Genomic DNA, 21,344 nt, shown 5'->3' with positions numbered 1-21,344 from the left:
ATTAAGAAGGGAAAGAGGCTTGGATCGGTGGTGCTGGGGCCTCTCTCTGTTTCCTATGGCCAGCGTGTCCAGCGCCGGGCCGGCAGCTGTGGATCCCCGGGTACTGGCCTTAGCTGCTCAGGTCGCTGAGGGCGGAGAACAGGACATCCCCCTGCTACTTCTGAAGTTAAAGGGTAATTAATACCGTTTCTAAAATAAAAGCATGAGGTAGTGAAGTATGGACGGTCCGTGTTCCTTCTGCCTCCTTACATACAGAAGGCTTTTTCTGAATATTTCTGGCAGGGCTGGCAACTCTGTAAGGTTAGTAGTACGGCTTTCCCTGAGAGTGGTATTGAGTGGCGTTTGGCATGGCAACAATAAGGAGGAGGAGCTGAGGAGCAAATGGAGAGGAAGTCTCTTCTCCCTCTCAGCTGTCACTGAGTTTGTAAGATCCGTGGCGATGTGGGCAAGGATCTAACATTTGGTCAAATCATTTTGCCCAGTGCTTTTGAGGAGAGAGTCGGAGTGGTTGTCAGTATTCAGTTTTTAAGTCTTAACATAGAAACACGATTGTGAGCTCCTGCATGACTCTCCCTGTCCTTCCTTTTGCCACATAGCCACTGCTCATAGAAACGGTAGAAACAAGTTAGGTCCTGTTCTAAATTGGGATGTAATTATAAGGAAGCTATATGTTTCACAGTGGTTGTGGTTTTATCTGGCCTAGGAAATTTATACAAATGGGCTACGTCCCAGATAATGTATGTTTTACTGCTAAATGTGTAATGAGAAAATAGAAACCTAAGTTTAGCTATCCTCCCAATAGTCGTATAATCTCATAAATGGATTGTAGGTGTGGGAGTGAAAAATGCTGACCAATTTTTTTATGCTGTTGTTAGCACTTTTAGAATTACCTTAATCCTGGCTCTGTGTACATGTATTCCTCTTATGTTTTTGGGGAAAAAAAAATAATCCATCTTGTACATCAGAATCTTACGCTCCTCTTTGTCTCTCTCCTGCTTTCTTCCTACAGGAATTTTAAATAGTGCTTCCTTGGGAAGTGAAGAATCAAAAAAAATTAAGCAAGATATATACAATTATGATCTTACTCAGTACTGCATGCTGGTCCTTAGACAAGACCACTCTCGACTGCATGGAGGCTGGGCTACTGCGGTCCGGCTAGCAGAGATACTAAGGTAAAAAAAAATTGCTAAGAAGTTTTCTTGTTTTCTTTCTGGCCTTTCATCTTGCTCTTTTTCTTTTCAAGCTGTAACACATTGGCTCCCATCCAGAGCAAGGCTTGTTGTTCAGGAAAGGCCAGGGTTAAAGTGCAGGGAGCAGTCAAGAGCAGAGGGGTCAGGCATAGCCTAATTGGTCCTGTTTAATTCATTCGCATTGTGTTTCATCGAGCTGGGTAAACTATTTGCTGGGAACAGCTTTTGTGTTGGCTTTACCTTTTTTTGTGAACGGTACTCATCAGTGTCACAGTTCTTACCCAGTAATTGCTAATTTTGAATTGCAGTTATTTTAAAAAGTTTACTTAGTTTTCATCTTGCAAAAATCTTCAGCCTGATTGACTCACAGCTTGGCTTGACTCTATTTAAATATCTATTTGATATACCTATTTTAAATACCTATTTCATTTTAAACATAATAGAGGACACAGTTCATACAGACTAGATAGCCTGATGTGGTGATATTGTGAGAATGGCGTAATTAAGTTTAATTCATAGCTAGTAAATAAGACAACTTTAAACTCAAATCTCCAGTGATCCAATCTCAGTTTTCAACTTGGGGAAAATTAATAAGTTCTAAATTTTCCCGAAGTTGTACTTGATTTTGGTTTAACTAGGGAGCAAAATTCTAAGGCATGAAGCAATTAGGCAACCATCTCTTATTTATGCCATATCTACAGTATCAATTTTTAGTGCCAGGAATTTCACTAAGAGATGCAAGATTTGTCACCGGAGTTGTGAGATACTTAAATCATTCCCTATAAGCTATTTCAGTTTGCAGAGAAAACTTGAATTTATTTTAGCCATGAAAACGTCCTTTTGTAACAAGATTAATCTCAGCTTCATGCCTAGAATTTACTTGCCAAGGGCTTTGGTAAGCAGAGCTTTATGTGCGTGCATTCACAGAAAGCTGACAAAGCCTAGATAAGATGTCAGAAAGAAAAATTCATAAAAAATTAGGAAGACTCTTTTGTTACACTAGTATCAGTGCGGAGTGCAGAACTGAAAAACTTCCCAGTTGTAAAACATGCAGTTTCTTGTAGAAAGTCCTCCAGAAACGACGGATGTGTCTGCGGTGAGTAAAGTAAGAAAACTGAGAGCTGAGGAACTGATTTCTAGCCCACATGTATTCCTCAGTCAGAGGAAAATTGTAGACAGACTCGCTGAAGATGTTGTGATAAGTAATATTTTTTTATATATATTTTCATTGCCTGATCTGCAGGTTTCTTTCATCAGGTTGTTTTCTACCTTTCCATTTGCCTTTGGTTTTTTTTTTTCTTTATGACCATCAGAGCCCTTCCCTAGCGTGTGGAGCAAGCCTGAACAGATCCTATGAAGCTAAAGGAGAAAGTGCCTTGGATACGTTTTAAACTGAGACATGCTATAATAAGTAGTAATGTGCTTGCTGTCTCCAGCCTGCCAGTGATTCCTCCGGCTTTTGAGGCAGCGGCCTTGGAGCCAGTCACAGCAGTTCACTGTTGCTCAGTGCTGAATTGTCCCATGCCAGTGAAGCATTTCTTCTCTGATGACGTGACATTCATTCAAAGCTGTTCAAACAGACCCTCAACTATTCAAGTTGATTTTTTTTTTTCCCCCCATTTCAGTCATTGTTGTGTAGGACTAGAGGTGAAAGAAGATCCTGAGGAATTTTACAAGAAATTCCTTCCTTCGGCTATAGACAACCTGCTGTTTTTGGGAAGACGCTTGCAAGCACGATTTATCCGAGTAATCAAGGTATTTAAATTTCATAGTTAAAAGAGCAGAGAGCCTCTGTAAACTTTCCGAGGTTACATATGGTATAAGTAGGATGTTTATTCTAGGGACACTGTATTATGAAAATTTATTTTCTAGAAATTATGGTAGTTTTTCTTACGCCTTGGAGCTTAGAAACTGAAATCTCTCGTCGTGGGGCGTTCGGTCCATTATGTGTGCAAAGTTATTTTTTTACCACAGGTTTGTTTAGAGAGTTTGGCTGCTACTTTTCAGAAGTTTTAAAGGCAGGGGGAGGGAATGCGACTATCCTATATATATAGGATAGAAGAATTAGAGCAGTATGACAGAAAAAAATGCCTTACAAGAAGCAGCATCCCAGTCACGGCAGTGTCTTTTTAACTTTTCATATAATTAGTTCAGTCTTCGTAACTGCTCTGTTCCCACTGCTTTATTCAGCTTTACAAAAAAGGTTTAGAAAGTCTTAAGACTTTAAATCAGATTTGTTGAAGCTTGTTTTGCCATACAATTTCTACCGCGAAATTGGCAAAAAATTCCAAAAATGCTTGCTGCTTCCAAACCTGCATGTTGGAAACCCCAAAGGTAGGGTTTGTGAATTTGTAGATTTGAACACTTTCTCACATTCCTCTCCCTCTTTATAGAGAAGAAGGGTTTTGCCCTGCTAGGTTCCCTCATGTTTTTGAAACATTCTGAGTTCCAGAATCAGAAGAAAAAAAAAAAAAAAACAACAAATGAAACCAAGGAATAATTTCAATAGCCAACCTCATGGATTCTGATAGTTTCTTTTAATATCTCCATTTCCCCTTAGTATCTCGTTTCTTGCCTCACTGGCTTCTTGCACTTAGTCAAAAGTTCTCCTACGGCTATTGTGCTGGACACCACGAACACAATCAATTCTCAGAAAGTATCAGGAGAGTTATATTTTCTGTTAGTTCAGTACTTTAGAAGTGCATTTAGTGCTTAAGGAGGAAGCTAGGAAGCTTCAGGAGAATCCCAGGAGACTCAAGTCTTATCCACAATGTAATTTCCCCCACACTTTCTTATTATGTCTCAGCTTACGTGCTACTTGAGTCATGCTTGTGGGCAAAGATTTCTTTTGAATGCAAATACCGTCTACATTATAATTAGTACTTTGGCTTTTAAACCTTGTGGTCTCAGAGGTGGCTGGGCACATAGACTTGGTGCTTGCTCCGTGGAACTTTGGAAATCCCTCTCTACCAGTGGAGATTTATAGTTTATTCTGCCCTCCTATGCTTTTTGTACAAGCCTTTGAAGTCAAGGGAAGTACTGAAACGGCTTTCAGAAGCTGACGTATTGCCAAAACACAGAACAGATAATATTACAGCTTAACTTACTGCTGTGATTTTTGTGTCTCTCATTGTCAGTAAGAACCAAATACAAAGTTAAACCGTGACTAACGGCTGGGACTTACAGCGTGGATCTAGGAACAGGCTTTCCATAGTTTCATTTGTTTAATTTCCACAGGCCCATTTAATGTGGGAGATATCAGGCCAAGTGCTTTATAACGACATTTGTCAGCAATGTGGTACTATCAAAAGCCCCTTTGCTGTCCCACACACCAAGATTTTAGATTTCCAGTAGCCTGTGGCCACTTACACCTGGAATACAGACTCTAGACTGTGCGTGTGTATGTGCATTCACGTGTTAAAACTGGGCTTTTCCTGGTGATTTTTTCCAGCCCAGCGTTATCACAGGCAAGTATGTAACATAGTCTGTTCAGCAAACTGATCAAACTTCACCTTAGTAGTGATTTGGTGTTTGGTCCCAGACCTCCTACTAGGAGGTGCTTCTGAAGCCCCACATGCATTTTTAGGAGCCTTTTCCATTTTAACTCTGTCTTTGGCTACTTTCTATCTTTTTTTTTTCCCTGTGCTTTGATCTTAAATAATATATTTCCCACTTTGTGAATTAAATCTATGATGTGTTTGTACTGAGCTATTATTTGTCTCCTTAGCTGTCCTATGCTAGCAAATATTTTTTAAGGAGTAGAAAAGACTGCACTCTTCCTGATATGCTTTTTTCAGGAATGGTTGTTTTTTTTAGTATGTTTAGAATTTCTTGATTGATCTTTGTCCTTGAAGGACTCTTAGGGTTTTTTTTGGCTGGCTCCTGCAGTTTCACCAACTTCATCCAGGAATTTGATGGGGTTTTGGTCGCCAAATCCCTGATGCATACAGACCTTCCCACTACATCAAGCTGAAGTCGTCAGTGAAGATACGTACACATGCTTTTACCTCCTTCTCTTTTGTTTAGGATGAAGAAAAACAAGATTTTTTACACTGGTTCCGAACAGTAACTGATGCCATCTGCTGGCTGCTCGGTGGCCATGTTCATCTAGCAGTGTGTGGTAAGGAAAGAGTAAACTCCTAACACCTGAAAGTTTATTTATGGCAACTACAGGCATCAAGAATCACTCTTAAGCTAATCTCCACCTAGTTTTCTAAATCGGAGTAGATGTTAAATCCATTTCTTAAAGTAGTCCACTCAACAGAAACAGGAATATCTAAAATGGAAAAGATCCGCTGAAGGGAAATACTGAAGAGTTCCCCTTCTAGTCTTTCACAGACAAACATTAAAAGTGTTTTCCTGTAATTTGCCTTTGTAATTATCTACCTTAAAAAACCAAGATTTTTTTTTGTTGTAAGAGCCATTTGATCTGTTTGCCTGTGTGGGATTAACATTTGCAGAAATTTGGCCAGAGCACGTTGCCGGCCCTGAGAAATGGATAGACTTGAAAACAGATTCCTGAAGTTGTTGCCATGCCAGGAAACTTTACAAGTATCTAACAAACTTCGCTATCCGCTTCTGACCAAAATAAGCTTTCAATTAAACCAATGTTAATCACACTGATTTTAAAAAGCAGAGTTTTGTTTTGTTTCTAATGTAGAACAAAAACTTAAGGATCATAAGATGTGTAAGTAAAAACAGGCTTGGCCAGAAAAAATAATAAATATGTAGACAGTGATGCACTGGAATAAAAAAGCTGGTGCTTTAATGACATCAGTGGACTTACATTAAATAAACCTGGTATATAGCAAACTGCCAAGGTTGAAGTCCTTATCTTTTCCGGATATTGTTGCCCCAGTGATAATTCCACTGCTGCAATAAGAAACTGATACTAGTGTCACAGAAAAGGTTTTAAAGCTTTTCTCCTATTGCAACACCAGTGCCTGAGGGAATACCCAAAGGCAGAAAAACAGGGCTCAACATGTTTTTGGATGTTGAAGTAGATTACTTATTCCAGTAAGTTCCAGTATAAAAATTATGAAAGAGGGAGTTTCTTGCAGAAACAGTATCTGATTTTGCTTGCTATGGCTTATGTTACATATTGAAGTTTGTTTGTTTTATGGTGTTTCAAATTCTGGTTCTGATTGTGTGTTGTCTTGTTTGCTTGTTCTTGTTTTCCTGCAGTACTGCAAAATGATCACTTCCTGCAGTCCTTAATGACAGATAATGTTGAAACAGCAATTATAATGATGTCTGTTTTGGACAATATTTTGAGGGTCAATAGGTTAGTTGTTTCTATCTCATTGATTTTTCTGAATTTTAAATTTAAAACTCAGTTCATTACTGTTTGGTGAAATAGAACTCTTTCATACACAAGAATTGTTGTGGGTTTTTTTTTTCATAGTCTTTGTTGTAGAAATACAAAAAATAGCTGTTTTCTTTATCGTGTTGTTAAATCAAGGGAATGGGAATCAGTTTTGCCTGGATCAGATTGGTGGTCCAGCTAGCTGGGTATGTATGTTGGCTTGCTGAATGCCTGACATATCTAAAAATAAGCCACTGTTAAAAAGCTTATAGTTTGTTGTTTTTTTTTTTAAAGTTCTGTCTTGCTTCAGGTTGATGAAGAGGCCCTTCACTCTGTTTTGGATGAACTTGTTTATAAGCTTTCATCTACCACCAATCCTGTCATAGGAAATGCTGCTACAAAACTGCTGTTGTTGGTGGCGAAATTTTGCAAGCAGCTTGTGAAGTTACTCACAACTCGCTACAAAGGTTTGTAAACATGCAGGGACCAATCGCTCGGCCTCCTCTTACATTCGCTGTAAAAATACAAAGATGGAGGTTTCCCATCTCGGATCAGTAACTGTCCAATACAGATGGAAACTGCAGTGCTTTGGGTTTTTTTTTTTTCCTTCTCTTCATTTTCATTGCAGTTTAAGGTGCCGTGCTGCTTTCTGTTTCCTAGATTTATTTTCTTCTGTGTATTGAGGACTCTGCATGTGGCAACTTGTCTCTTAAAGCTGTTGTTTGTCACTTCCAACCTGATGGGCTTTGCTTCTTTCTTTCTGAATCTTTTTTTCCTGTGCAGGTTGGATATAGAGAGATCCTAGCAGCAGGGTATCTGTGCTGCCTCAGTAAAAGCCCTATGTCAGACGTCTGCCCGTGTGTGAAGGCGTGCTAATCCAGAAGCATGAAAGTTTTACTTAAAGCCAACTTTTGACCCTGGCTATTACAGATCTGCTTATCTGCTAAGTGTTGTTCTGTTACTGAGGAGCTGGCTGTCTTTTGATGTCCAAGTGATTGGAATGAACTCTTTCCAAGAATTCCTGAAACGAGTTTATAATTTTGTCTCGATGCCTTTAGATGGGGAGGCTAAGTATGCATATAATTTGCTCTACATTATGCATTATTTAATGAGGTGTCCCATTTAATGTTTCTGTCTCCAGCCTAGCAGGGAGCTCCAGGAAACCCCTTTGTCCTCTGGCATGCCCATGGAGACTAAGAAAGAAACTTTGATGTTTGCCAGGTCTTTTATATTCTGGATGTTATCGGTGGTCAGAACTACTGGTGTGTCCTCTTGGGGACAAGGGCAGTAAGAAGTGGGAATGCTAGACAAAAAGGTCCAATTCCCTTTCTTTACACTTGTGCTCACTACTTATTAGGCAGTACCAGCCAGGTAAATTTCTGGACCAGATGGGCAGCTTTGCCAACGTTTTGCCTACAGAACTGCAGATTCTTTTGAATCTACTATGATGGTCTGATCATCCCAGCTGTAGAACGCTGGCTTTTCTGAAGAGGTGCAAGTCTCCATCAGAGGGTTATGCTTTATTTTGCACTAGAATCTCAATATGCCACAATCATTTAGAGACTCCATCTCTCTTATGTACACGTTTGCTGTTTTCACTAGGAAAAATAAATCACTTTTTTCCTCTCTTTTTTTTTTTAAGTTAGAGTCCTTATGTTAGTTTTCCCTCAGGCTTTGGAATCCTTCAGATAGTTTGAGGAACAGCAGCACCAAAAAAAGCATTACAGCATTCCCACTATCTGGCTGTCTCATTGAAGTAACTTGGCTTCACAGTGGCTCAGAGCCGTGGTCAGTATGAGGTACTTCAGTGTAAGCTTTCCATCAGTAAAGGCAGCCTGCTGGAGGTGAGGGCGTCGTCTGAACCTCACATCTCCAACACTAGCACAGTCTCTACATCAGGTTTCCAGGAGAGTCTGGTCTGTTTGTCTGCATGGGTTCACACATCTGAGAGGCGCACTTGTCGGTAGCTGAAAGGTGCATATGGCTGTGTAGGCTGTACAGAAGCTGGCAGATGGTTCCATCAGACCCACAGGACTTCTGTGAGGAAACTGCCTTGTGTAGCCAGGCTATGTGCTCTTGCAGAGCTCAGGCAGCCTTAGGGTACCCACTGACTCCGTTTGGAGTCTCGCCTGTCTCTCTACTCAAGTGTTTAACCATCATCGTCTTTCCAAAATGGTGCATGTGTGATAGACCCAGAGGTGCCATTTCTGTTTGCGTGAAGGACTCTATGCTCCATATCCAGATCCTGTAAGTATCTGTGAGTGTTGGAGTTGCACAGTATATGAATATGCTTATGGACAATGATTTGAAGATGGAAGGTTGCTTGAAACTGCAGTTCTTCAGGAGGCTGTCCAAACACCTGTCTGCTTCCTGCCCTCCTTCCTTTTCCCTCCAACTCGCTGCAGAAGTCTCAAGCTCTGGGATTTGTCTGATACAAAGCTGAAAAGCATATATTACTGTCTGCTTGTGTCCTGTGTGCAGCACAGGGAGTGTGTGTGTGTTGTGGAGGGAGCACGAGTGTACTTTCTAGCTACTGCGAACCTAAAAAGCTATTTTGGCCCAGGGATTGGAAGCACATGTACTCACTGTTAGGCTATGCTATACAGATAAGACATCAAAGAATTCCAGGTATAAATAAATAAATTTTCTTACGAAAAATACGAAAGCAGTGCTAATAAAACCAAGCACTTGCATGATGCTTTACATCCTTTTAGTACCTTACAATGACTTACTGATAAGGCACTGAAAGTACATTGATAGTTTAACTGCCAGTTATATAGACACAATAGATAGTGACTTGGACATACAAAATTACAGTCACTGTATAATGCTTCTCTGTGATGGCTGGAGCACCACATATTGATTGAGAATATTCTACATTGAAACTCAAAGACAACTGATGGTGTTCAGCTCCAGTCCAGTGTTCCTGTGCACATAGAATCAGATTTGATTTTTTGACTTGAAAATTGTTAGTTTGGAATCCTCAAAAGAAAAATTCACCTTAGTGGTATCACATGCTTCTTTCTCTCTTAGGATTAAAAAGGCTTTTAAGTAAACAGTGGACTGGCAAAGGATTTGACAGGGATCTCAGTCAACTCTTGGACCTGCTGTACGTGGAACAATCCAATGGAAAAGGAGAAATGCAGGTGCTGAAGTTTACTGAGACTTTTGAATGTGAAATCCTAGTTACATGTGATTTATATATGTTTAGAATGGCTTTACTCTATCACTTCGGTGATGCTTTTCAAAGCCTGTGTTATTTTTTTCACTATTTTAATGGATTTTTAAATTTCCTATTTAATAATATTTTTTCCCCTCCATAATTTTTGAAGACATCAATAAATTGTCCAGTGATTAAAGTAAGGGACTGTGACTGAAGCGATTGACTTTCTGAATTGACGATTCACCATAGATTTCTATACAACCATAGTGGAAAAAAAAGTTAATTTAGTTTTGCTAACTATAAAACAAAAATAAGTGTATCTGCTTTTCTCACATCAGTGTTCCAAAGTTAGATCTCTGAATTCTAGGCAGCATTCACATAGAATTAAATTGTATAGAGAAAATGTTCAGTGAGAACACCTGGGCTGTGTTCTCAATAAAAGAGACAATGTGTGTTTTATGAGCTTCATGCCAAAATTTTACATGCAGGTGTCTCAGAGACAATACTTTAAAGGAAATCAGAGTTATGTTTGTAGAGACCTGCTTTCATCTTCAACAGAGCAGAGTGTTTTGTGTTGTGGCAGTGTTTGTTTAAAGAAAATAATCCATTTAAGAATAGAATTGATTTTTTTTTTCAAATTTGTTGCATTTCAGTGACTTCTGATGATACTGCAAATGTAACATTTTTACTGCTGCTAATTCTCCAAACTTATCTTTCTGTCCTCTCTAGTGTATTTTGATTGACGTACCATTTGAAATATCAAGTGCTTCAGATGTGTTAAATACAAATTTCTAAATTTGATTAATGCAGCTAATATATATTTTATATTGATGCTGTAGATTCATTTGTTTAGCACAGAAAACATCGATCCAGATGATCAAATTAGCTGCCTTTGGAGCAAGTACAGGTTTCATGATAATAACCATCTTATAGGACCTTAAATTCCCCAAGCTGTTACAAATACTAAATTTTGATGCATTTGAAAACTGATATTTTTGGCCAAGTGTTGAGATTGTTCCAAATATGCAAGCAGTAATAACGTGGGTTTATATGCAGAGAACATATACTACCAACTGCTTTAATAATTTCAGAGGCAGCATCAAGCAGCTTGTGTAATCCAGGCTATGTGGAGGGGATTTCAGACCAGGAAAAGGCTGAAAAGACTACCCCAAGCAGTGACAACTTTACAGAGAAGCTTCAGGTAAACAGTATGGCTTTGTAAAAAGCACTAAAGAGTAGAATCTAGTAAGGAGGTTTGGTTGGTTTGATTTGGTTTGGTTTTCCTCAGGTCATGGAGTCACAGGAAAAATTTGGGTCATCTAATCCTATCTCCCACTTGAAGTAGGGCCAGCCTCAAAATGGGATCCAGCTGCTCAGGGCTGTATCCAGTTCTGGAGGTCTCCAAGGATGGAGATCCCACCATCTCATGTGGTCCCTGTCCTGGTGCTGCATAACTCACCTTGTGAAGAATTCTACTGCCAGTGGGAATTTCCTTGTTGCAGCTCTTTACCACTGCTTTTTGTCCTTTTTCTGTGCACCTCTAAGAGTCTGGCTCTGTCTTCCCTTCCTTTAGCCTAAACAAACCCATCTCTTTGCGAATCTTTGGATATCATACATTCCATAGACCTAATTGTCCCCATCTGAACAGTCTCCATCCTTTCAGTTCGTCAACAGCTATCTTCTGCTGGGGGACCCAGTAGAGTGTGGCACATATTCCAGATGTGTCCTCAAGAGTGCTGAGTAAAGCGAAATAATAATCTTCCTTGACCTGTTGCCTCTGCTTTTGCTCATGCAGCCTGCTAGGCAACTGGCCTTTGTTACTGCAAGGGCACACTACTGGCTCGTGCTCAACTTGTCACCCACCAAGGTCCTTTTCATTGGAGCTACTGTCCAGGTAGTCAGTGCCCAATGTGTCCTGGTTCATGAGGTTATTTTGAACCAGGTGTAGAACTACCCAATTGAACTTTATGCGGTTTCTGTTGACTCGATTTCTGTGTTTGTGGAGGTTCCTCTGAGTGTTACCCCTGCCCTGCATGGGAGACTGTGATGACAGCCTTGGTGAATTTAGGGACAATGACATCCACTGCTCTCCCCTCATCCACAGAGCCAGTCGTCTCATCACACAAGGCAATCAGGCTGGTCAAGTGTGATTTACCTGTGATAAATCTATGCTGGCTATTCCCATTCACTTCCTGTCCTTCCTGGAAATAGTTTCCCTGAGGATTTGTTCCCATGTCCCAGGACATAAGTTTGGGCTGACCAAGAGTTCCTTCACCTTGAACATGCCTTTCTCCAGTCAGCTGTTATTTCTGAAACATACAGGTAATGTAATGCCAATATGAGCTGTTTCATTACAGATTCTTTTAGCAGAAACATCCAAATAATGTGCTTTTCCAGCAGTACCAAACTACCACTTCTGGTGCCAAAAGCTCCAACTGTCCCTTTCCCAGCTGCCAAAATTCTCCATGAAAAAACTTACTTCTATGATGCTTTTATATGTTTTCAGTGTAAAAAATTATAGCATATGAAGAAGTAAAAGTGTGGCACACTGTAGCATGTGATTGCGCTAACCAGCACTAGAACATGTTCTGGCGGCAGAACAGTTAACTGGTTCACAGTTAACTTGACACAAAATTCCACTGTAAATTGAATGTGGAGTTGTCCTTGAGTTCCCTGTCTGCCATGCCAGAGAGCTGCAGAAACCAAGGCCCATAGTCCTTGCTCAGTACAGTGTTTGCAAGACCTCGTTCTTCATTAATATTTGAAATCTTTGACTCTCAGAAGTGGAGTCACTTCAGTGACCTAGAAATAGTATCCTCTGACTTGGAGCACCACAGAAGAATGAAACTACATAAATAATGTAGTAAGATTTCAGCACTAATGTTAGCACATGTTAGGCTAACTCTTTTGAGTAATTTCATGTGAATTTATCATAAGTTAAGGGATCTAAATCAAGTTCAGACTCCACAGCAGGTTTTTTCAACCTTTTTTTTCACATGTTGAGCACTACTGTGTCCAATTTAGATTTTAGAAATCAATTAGTCAAATCACATTGCATTATGATCAACGTGTTAGAAAACAGACAGTTAATCTAGACTGGCATTATGAAGAAATTGGACTATCTAGAGTGTAATCTGTAAATCCTGGAAGATTTGCAGGGGCAAGCAGTGTGTCCATTGAGGGCCGCTAACCACTCCAGCTTTTGTGCTGAAACACCAAGAATGATGTCCTTGTCACTCCTTTTTACTCCAGCATACACTTTGAGCCAATATTCCTTCCCTCAACAGGCTCCTTGCAAGCCTGCAAGCCAAAATCATAGCCCAGAAAACCTGGATGATGGGCTAAGACATAATGTGATAAAGCAGAAGGGAAAGGGTGGTGATGCTATCAGCAATCAACAAGCTACTTGACTTTCTTGTGTCATATTGTCAGTATTGTTAGTGTTAGTGCATGCTTCTTAAGTAGTTCTTGAGTCATTTAAATAGACTTTTGAATGTGTTTGTTTAATATTGAGAGGAATGGAAATGTATTAATATTCTTACAGTTGCATGCTCATGGTTCAGTCAGTCCCAATGTACTGAGTACAACATAGCACAGCTCCAGTGTTGGGTTTTTTTCTGTGTAGGTCAAAGCTGCAGTTAGTGTCATGCTGAAAAATAGCATTTGGAGTACTGTAAGAATGTCTTTAGAAAAACTTCCAAGAGGACTTTTGAATTTTTAGCAGTCAGGGTTTCATTGTATTCACAGATTTATTTTAGAACAAGTGCAGTTAAATACTGCTGAGGTTGAAACTCCAAACTTGACTCACCTGTAGCTCCAGTAGATCTTAAACTCTGCAAGTCGTAAACTTCTGAAACTCTGTGGTTTCAGAAATGTCTCCGTGGTGAATATTAAAGCCTGTAATCTCTCCTTGAAGTTTGTTCACTGTTACATAGCTAGTTGTAGAACTATTAAAATGGCGATAGTTTGCATTAATTGTGTCAAAACTCAAACCATTTTCTATGTAAAGAGATGATCAGAGAGAGGCTGATCTGTGCCCTGAACTGCTGAAGGAAGCTTGCATCTTCCTCTGTGCGTATTTTGGTTCTGTTCAGGGGCATTTCCCTGACACAGTGTGGTCTTGTGCAAACAAATGTGTCTTATCGTTAGGAGGAACGGAGAATGAAGAACATGTGTTTTGCACACTACGTGGGAAAGAATCAGTATCAAAGAAACATTTAAATATCTGACAGACACTGTTGGTAGTTTCACAGATGCACATCCGAGAAGTTCATGAAACATTCTTGTAGTTTCCACCTAGTGAAGCTGATAATAATTTATAGGGAAAAGTATTAATAGTTTTATCAAGAAAATGTCGTCAAAAGTCCTGTTTGATCCTGTGACATCATTCCACTCAGAGGTATAATATGTGCCTCCTCGTGTTAAAAATGCAAAGATTTACAACTCTAATTCGCAGAAGCATGATAGATGAATCAGATGGTCTCTGGTTTCCTTGAGACCATTCTGATGTAATCACACATATCATGATCTGTCTCTGTAGGCAGATGTGTGGGCACGCTTCAAGTCTGCATTAGTGTCACAAAAGGGCTATGGTCTCTCAGATTGTGGTGCAGGCTGTTTATCAGTGAGAGCCAGATCTTTAAATCCAGAGCATCTCTTTACAGTATAGCTTCCATCCTGTCTTTCCCCACCCAGTTATGGAAACTGAGGAGAAATTATGGTTGCTGGAAAAATTACAACTCAGTTTGTACTAGTGATGGAAAACACAAATAACTCAGATAGTGCTGTGAGTCTAAAGGTATGTGACATGCAGCAATACCAAAATTGCTGTACATTGGTTCCAGTCTATGGCCTTTTTTTCCCCTTTCTGGCACCTCTTATGCCTCTGCTCTGTTTGTTCTTTTTTCTTGTGCTTAAGGTGCTTCTTCCATTGTTCCTGGAAAAACACTAAAGGAGAGCAGAACTCATGGCTGTGGGCCCAGTGGGGGTACTCGGGTCCTGTTCAGGCAGGTGATTTTTGCTGTAATAGGGGAAGAGAAGGAATCACATCATTACCTCATTGTGGGGTGAACTCCTAAAGCTTCCAGTGTCAAGGTGCTAATGAGTTCAGGTCCACTGGGATGAGAAGAGGTAGTGAAGGGAGAGGGCACCCAGCTCACAGCTCCTCATCCTTCACTGAGACCATGTCCAAGTGGTCTCAGTAGTTAAGAGTATCGATACATCAATATATTTAGTATTAATGTATTAGTCTCTACATTAATATTTCAGTGTATATATAATTGATATACAGGCTATTGTTCACTTAAACACTCCAGTTACAGAGTTTTCAGTTGTCTCATCTGTGAAATATCTGCTGGGGCTTTTCCAATACCAAGCACAGTGAGGTAACAGCCTAACATCAAATTACAACAACTAGTATAGATCAGGAAGAATTTGCAAGAAAATTCTTCCCTAGTGTTCTGTTAACAAAGCTGATGGAGAAAATGTGTATTTCCTGGAGAAAAAAAAATAATCTCTAAATTTAAGAAGTGAGCCTTAACAGCCAGCATTCTGATCTGCTCTTGGAGTTAGTACAAAAATAATAGTATGTGTTATGGAAAGCAGGTGCCATGCACGCTGATGGATGCACTGGAAAAGGTGCGTAGTGGAGCATAACGCAGAAGGAAAGAGAGATGCTTTTAAGAAATGTACAACCTAAGCTAATTGTTAATGTATTTGTGTATTGCAGAGCTAAACGGGAACAGGAGCTGCAGCATTTAAAAAAACAGAAGGAAGACGAGGCTCTAAAACTGCAAATCCAACTTCAGAGACAGAGGGCCATGAGACTCTTCCATGAACGACAGCTGGCCTTACTGGAAATAATTCATGCCAGTATGATTTATATTACACTATACTAGAATATTAAACTGTCTGGGTCTCCTTAAGAACAGTTTCCCCAAATATATTTCCTAATCTTGCATGTCTGTTTGCACTGTAGTCTTACTTTGTCTTCTCCTGACCCAGTTATCTGGCAGAGAACATGCTAATTCTGCAAGGGCTCAGTAACTACTGATCGAGATCTGCTGCCTTCAAAACGGTGCAGGAGAAAGGGAGAACCAGTTTTCTTGTGTTACAAAGCTCCATTGCAGCTACAAGTCCCTGAGGCGTGGTGCGCAGCTAGTGGACCTTGGATGAAGAGAGGTTTTTAACTGATAACACCCAAGCTTTTGTTGTACCATCTCGTTTGAGGATTAAAAATTGTTAAAAGGTGCCAACCCACCATCTTATAACTGGATTTTTGTTACATTTGTAGGTCAGGTAGATAAGTACATGGAGGAAATGGAGGAGAAATCAGCATTAACTATCCAGAGATTCTGGCGAGGGCATAGAGCAAGAAGAAATTTTCATCAACAGAGACAATCTCTTAAGGAATATAAAGCAGCTGTTGTCATTCAGAGAGCAGTAAGTGAATATACTTTGTTATAACACTGGATAGGACTGAGTGGATTATTGCGATGCCTGAAAAAGCTCTGTTTATTCTCTTACTGTTGATGTAGCCAGAATTTATTAAAAAAAATATTCAGAGGATGATAGTTTTAGAGCCACAAGTTTCTTAGATGGGTTAAACCTTGCATAGGTTACAAAGTCTGATGCAGTCTTTTAACTAAAATAATAAGAGCTGCCACTTCGAAACCTAAGGTTGGACTCTCACCACCCTACAGACGAGTCAGTAATTTATTACAAGTGTTCTTACTTACTATTTAGCATTCTTGCTGACTGTTGTATGTTGTCTTTTCAGCATCGTAGCTGAATTTATGCTTTAACAGATGCAGTGCTGAAACATTTTTCTTTCACTGATTGATTACAAAGTGAGAGGACAAACTTCCTGTCTGTGATTGTCATATTCTCATATGTTCTTTACAAAGGTTTGTAAATTCTTGGAAAAACGAAGAAGGAGGAGACCTCTCTCTCCTTGGAAAGATCCCAAGGGACTGACTGATGAGCAGAGACTAGCTTTGCAGCAGAAGGTGGATGACTACATCAAATTGCATCCGGTCTGTTTCTTAGTCATTTCATAATTCGCATTAACAATGCAACATAAAATACTGTAGGGATGAAATATATTCAGCTTCATAAATTCTGATCAAGATAATCCATGTGAGGTATGCATATATTAACCCTGCTTGTTGGAGAGCAAAGTACTAGGATATTGGGGATTTTAGCCATTAACATAATAAAAAGGGTCAAAGCAAACTGTAATTGGAAAATTTATATACTTGAATGACAGATGGCTTTGGAGAGAGCTGCAGAGGAAGCAAAATTATTAAGTTAACGATAAAGAACAGCATTTGCATTCCTTGTTTAGACATTATTCTGCCCCCAAAAGATTTGCCAGCTCCTAATGGTAACAAACTGTTATTTTCCTCCAGGCTTCCCAAATGTCAGAAGAAATGAGTAAGGAATTACATATGCAGGCCCAGGAAAAGCTGGCACAGTTCCTGTTGAGGAGCAGACTGGATCAGAGAGCAGCGCAGCGGAGAGAGACATTACTGGCTCAGGTCAACACCGATGTGGAGTTGCTAATGAGTATGTGACTGCTCTGGTCATAGTTTTGATTACCGTTTGGATTAAACTAATTTAGAGAGAAAATTAGAGGGAACAGTGGTAAAGCCTCATTTCAAAACTGAAATATCTTTCTTCCTTTGCCATATACCTTATCTTGAGATTCAGGCTTTGTTAGAGATTATCCAGGTGTTGCTATAGGTCAAGTGTATACACCTGCGTTTTCAAGGAGCAACTTGTTCTTCTGCTAGAAGTCTGTCTCTGATATGTTCACGAGAAAAGCAATGGCCCTGTAAAAGGCATTAAAGTTTCTAAGGGGATCTCACATAACCTCTTCCTCTGCCTTTGTTGTGCTTTGTTCTGTTTCCTTGTGTTGTAAGCAAGCTGCTGGTTGAAGCGCTCTCACCTCTTCCAGATAAAGAGAGGAGTCTTTAAGCTATGAATTCCGAGGCATGTTTTAATTTTCTCTGACCTGGCTTTATTTGAAACAGAATCAGAATTGTACTATCTTGGTTCCAGACAAGTAGCCTGGAGTGAAAGAGCGAGAATGGCAAACTGCAGCCACCAGAGAGCACCCAAGCAGGAAAAAATTCAGCACCTTACTGAATGCCATTACTTAGTCTGTCACATGCTGTGTCACTGCAGCTCATCGCTCCTGATCAGGCAAATCAGCAACACACTCTTACACTGTGCTGGGTCCCCCAGGCAGGGAATGTGCAGTGCTGCTGCGCCAGAGTGCTGGAAACACTACGCTGATGTCACCCTGCGCCAGGAACGCTGGTCCGGCAGTAGCGACCAGGAGGTCCTTTTTCTCATGTCATAATTTCCCAAGAAGTCATTTTGGTGGATGCCACCACTGCACCTGAATGAATTAGTCCTGCTTTCCCTCCTTCTTCTCCCTCCCCATTATGTATTTATTTTTTCAGATTAGCCTTAATTTAGATTGCTTCTCCGATCAGATTTATCATGTAGCCATGAAATTGTAATCCCAGCATGAGGAAACAAATGACCTAGGACAGTGGGAAGTTGGAGGGTAGTGCTGCTTCTTTTTTTGTTCGAAATACTCGTAAAAGCACAAACTAAATACAGAAAACTCTTCTCCTTGTTCTTACAGATGCTCCAGGGTTAGCAGAGACCACGGAAAAAGATCTTGATGTCTTTATGAGTCGATCAATCCCTGTAGCTACCAAAGCAAGACAATCCCACAACACTATGCTGAAATACACTCGCTGGCCATGGTGGAAGAAGCTTGGAGATGAGTTTATGGAGGATGATGTCATTCCTGATGATGCCCTAAATGCAGAACTGGGAACTCTATTTATTGGTGGAAGGAAATCCTTTTAGTTAACAGGCAGAAGAATTTCTTACCCAACCAGACTCAACCTTGCACTATGCATTCACTTGCATGTGTTTTTAAGGAAGGAAAACACTTGAATTGTAAGACAAAGCACTGAAAAAGACCAAAGCCTTATTTTAGTGCATTTTACTTATCTTAGTAAGAATCTCTTTCTGTATATGAATAGTTAGATTTTGTTGATTGTGCTGTTGCAAATAGGATTTAAATACTGTAGTTGTAAATGAGGATATTTTGTAATTTGTGTCACTTTAAAAGTAAGTTCACAACCTTTGGCTTTTCAGTTCTTATTCACACTCGGATGCATAAAGAATCACACCATTGTCAAAGCCTGGGCTTTTATAGCAAAACATTTTACCAGGTGATGGGCTTTCAGACAAAGATGAGTTCAGAACAAACCAAGACATAAATAAGAAGTCAAGCAAACACTCGGCAGGCTGGGTGCCTATGGTAGGGTAGAACAGCTAACTCCAGTCAGCACAAGCAAAGCTTGGCCTGAGGGACCTCCACCAGCCTCTTGATAGCAATGTAGGAAAAAGCAAGGGGAGAAAAAAAAACCCAGAAAATATTCTTGGCTTGTATGTGTTTTCCTTTAAAAGCATGCGGTTCTTTCCACAGCCAGTACAGCACATTGTAACATGGGTGCAGTCCAAACTGTTACATGGGATTGTAGCCTCAGCGAGACCATCAGCTCTGCCTCTTAAACCACGCGGATGCTGTTGGGTCCAGAAAGGTCTCCAGCACAGGGCCTCTGCAGTCACTGTGACTGGTACACGGTAAAAACCTGCAGTCAAGGGCTGAAGGATGCTGCTTACCGATGTGTCCAGAAGGCAAGGAGAGCTCAAGGCTGCAGCTAGTGCCGTAGGTGCCTGCGCTATTTTTTTTGGTGAGAGGCCCAGAGAGCCTTAAGAATTAGATCTTACCTCACTGCAGAGGAAGAAAAAGCGCAGTGATTTCTGCCAATTGTATGTGGGCAGCAGTAGTGGTTCAGCATGTTTGTTTTCCATTCTCTCTAGAAGGTTTTGAGTTTTAATTTTAGTGGAGATGAATGGAAAACAAATAAATAGAAATAGTGGGCAGAAGCCCAAGCCCATTCAGATGCAGCTGACACATTGAAATTAATAATTGGACAGCTGCCAAGAGGAAGAGCCGTGCTTTAGGTTGATGTTTTTAACAGAGCTGTGATTTGGAAGGCACTGAACTGGCTCTTAGTTCTTCTCTTGGAGAGTTGACTGGTGGAACAAGCCATTAAATATTTGCCAGGGCACTCGCATATGTCTGTTGAGTTACATATTGTTCTGCATAGCCCTGCTATTAGTTTTAGGCCATGCCTGTAACAGGACAGGTGTCCTACAACCACCAGAGTGGAGGGGCTGGGTGGCCACTCCAGGGGATGGAGGACATCCCCCAGCAGCTGCCAAGGCCCAGCGTCCCTGGGTGAACTGCAGCAAGCCAGCTGTTCCCTCGCAAATGCAGGAGTCCTCTGAGTCCATCATAGTCCCCTCTGCCGTGCAGCCACTGACCCAAAGTGTTTTGAGAGAGCAGCCTCTGCTGTTGTCTTACCTTTATTCCTAACGGCCCTCATTACAACAGCTCTTTAGCCCAGGGAGGTGTTCACAAAGGTGCTTTGCTTACTGTATTTGTTGTAATGAGGTGAGCCCCCTGGCCAGTGTTAAATACCAAGTGAATTACAGAGCCATCTTACCAAAAAGCCATTTATTGTAATGGTAATGGTCTCTGCCACTCACTGCAGTTGGAGTGGATAATGAACTCTCCCTTTGGAATATGTGATTTGCTGGATAATGGATTTTTTAAGTGAAAAGAGAGCCTGATGGAAGGTGCAGTCTTGCTGGAGGAATTCAAGTTGCTGGGTTATTTATTCCCAGCCCGGCAGCACAAATTCCCCTGCCTCACCACTGCCCTGATAAATAAAAATGCTTCTTCTTACTTTGTGCTTGTCACAGGAGAGCTCAGTCATCTCCATTTTAGAGACCAGGGAAACTGAGGCAAGAGAACCATAAGGGAACATGGCTATGGCCATATATAACCGTGTAATGTCATTTGTTCCTGTTGCTGTCCCGGGCAGAGCAAGCCAGGAAGGAGCTACTGCAGCATGCCAGAGTGGAGCTGGGAGATGCTCTCAGATACCAGTCGCTGTGGCCAGCTTGGAGTCTGGGCTCAGCAAAAGAGATGCCTGGAGCTGCCCCTCTTTGCTCACATGTGGGAGGGATTTGGCATAGCTTGGCTCATCCTCTTTTCAGGTCCTCGTGCACCACGCGCAGGACATGTTGGTAACTTATTTCCCTGCAGCTCCTTCTGGGATAAAGTAGTCCTGCCTGAGTAATGACAACAGGCCTAGGCAGCTGAGCAGAGGCCACCTCCAGCCTGCTTACCAGGTGAACTGTCCTATCTGGGTTATACAGTCACCCAAAATAACACTGTAGGAGAGGCTGTGAGCTGAGATGGGTCCAGTCCTGCTCCCACTTGTCTTCTTGCCACAGACCACAGGTATGCCCAGAAAACTGGGAGCTGGTACTCGAGCATAAACGTGCCACACAGGGTAAAAACGTGCTGGGTAGGTAAAAGGGCAGAATTTGGTCATGTCCAGCAGGTCTGGGCTCTGCCACTTCAGACAGCAAGCAGGCCTGCCCCAGCACGCTGAAGACAGACCCTGCTGGCAGCAGAGGAAGCACGGGTGTGCCTTCCCCCACCGGTGGAGCGATGAACCTGGGCTGTGACACGAGGAGGGGCAGAGGTGAAGCCAGAGCTGCGAAGGCAGCGGCACTCAAG

The 21,344-nt window shown here is 41.1% G+C and overlaps 1 protein-coding gene across 1 annotated transcript; it reads left to right on the top strand.

Annotated features, from left to right (window-relative positions):
* The first annotated feature begins 55 nt into the window (after positions 1-55).
* Positions 56-19,578, top strand: IQCB1 (IQ motif containing B1). Its single transcript, XM_009990278.2, has 13 exons — positions 56-173; positions 1,010-1,172; positions 2,816-2,945; positions 5,217-5,310; positions 6,375-6,474; positions 6,790-6,962; positions 9,529-9,641; positions 10,750-10,859; positions 15,387-15,529; positions 15,951-16,099; positions 16,564-16,692; positions 17,068-17,224; positions 18,315-19,578. Exons 1-13 carry the CDS (start codon positions 56-58, stop codon positions 18,542-18,544), a joined length of 1,809 nt encoding a protein of 602 aa, XP_009988580.2. The 3' UTR covers positions 18,545-19,578.
* The last annotated feature ends 1,766 nt before the right edge of the window (positions 19,579-21,344 follow it).

This window comes from Tauraco erythrolophus, chromosome 8 (genome assembly GCF_009769465.1).
Source record: "Tauraco erythrolophus isolate bTauEry1 chromosome 8, bTauEry1.pri, whole genome shotgun sequence".
Classification (NCBI taxonomy): domain Eukaryota; kingdom Metazoa; phylum Chordata; class Aves; order Musophagiformes; family Musophagidae; genus Tauraco; species Tauraco erythrolophus.
Note: the sequence above shows the minus strand (reverse complement) of the source record. Positions and strands in the feature narration are given on the sequence as shown.

Bases quoted from the DNA above. Each gene is read 5' to 3' on its own strand.
- IQCB1 (XM_009990278.2), top strand. From the start codon at position 56: ATGGCCAGCGTGTCCAGCGCCGGGCCGGCAGCTGTGGATCCCCGGGTA. The intron at 2,946-5,216 runs GTATTTAAATTT...TCTTTTGTTTAG, and splicing joins GATTTATCCGAGTAATCAAG to GATGAAGAAAAACAAGATTT. The intron at 5,311-6,374 runs GTAAGGAAAGAG...GTTTTCCTGCAG, and splicing joins TGTTCATCTAGCAGTGTGTG to TACTGCAAAATGATCACTTC.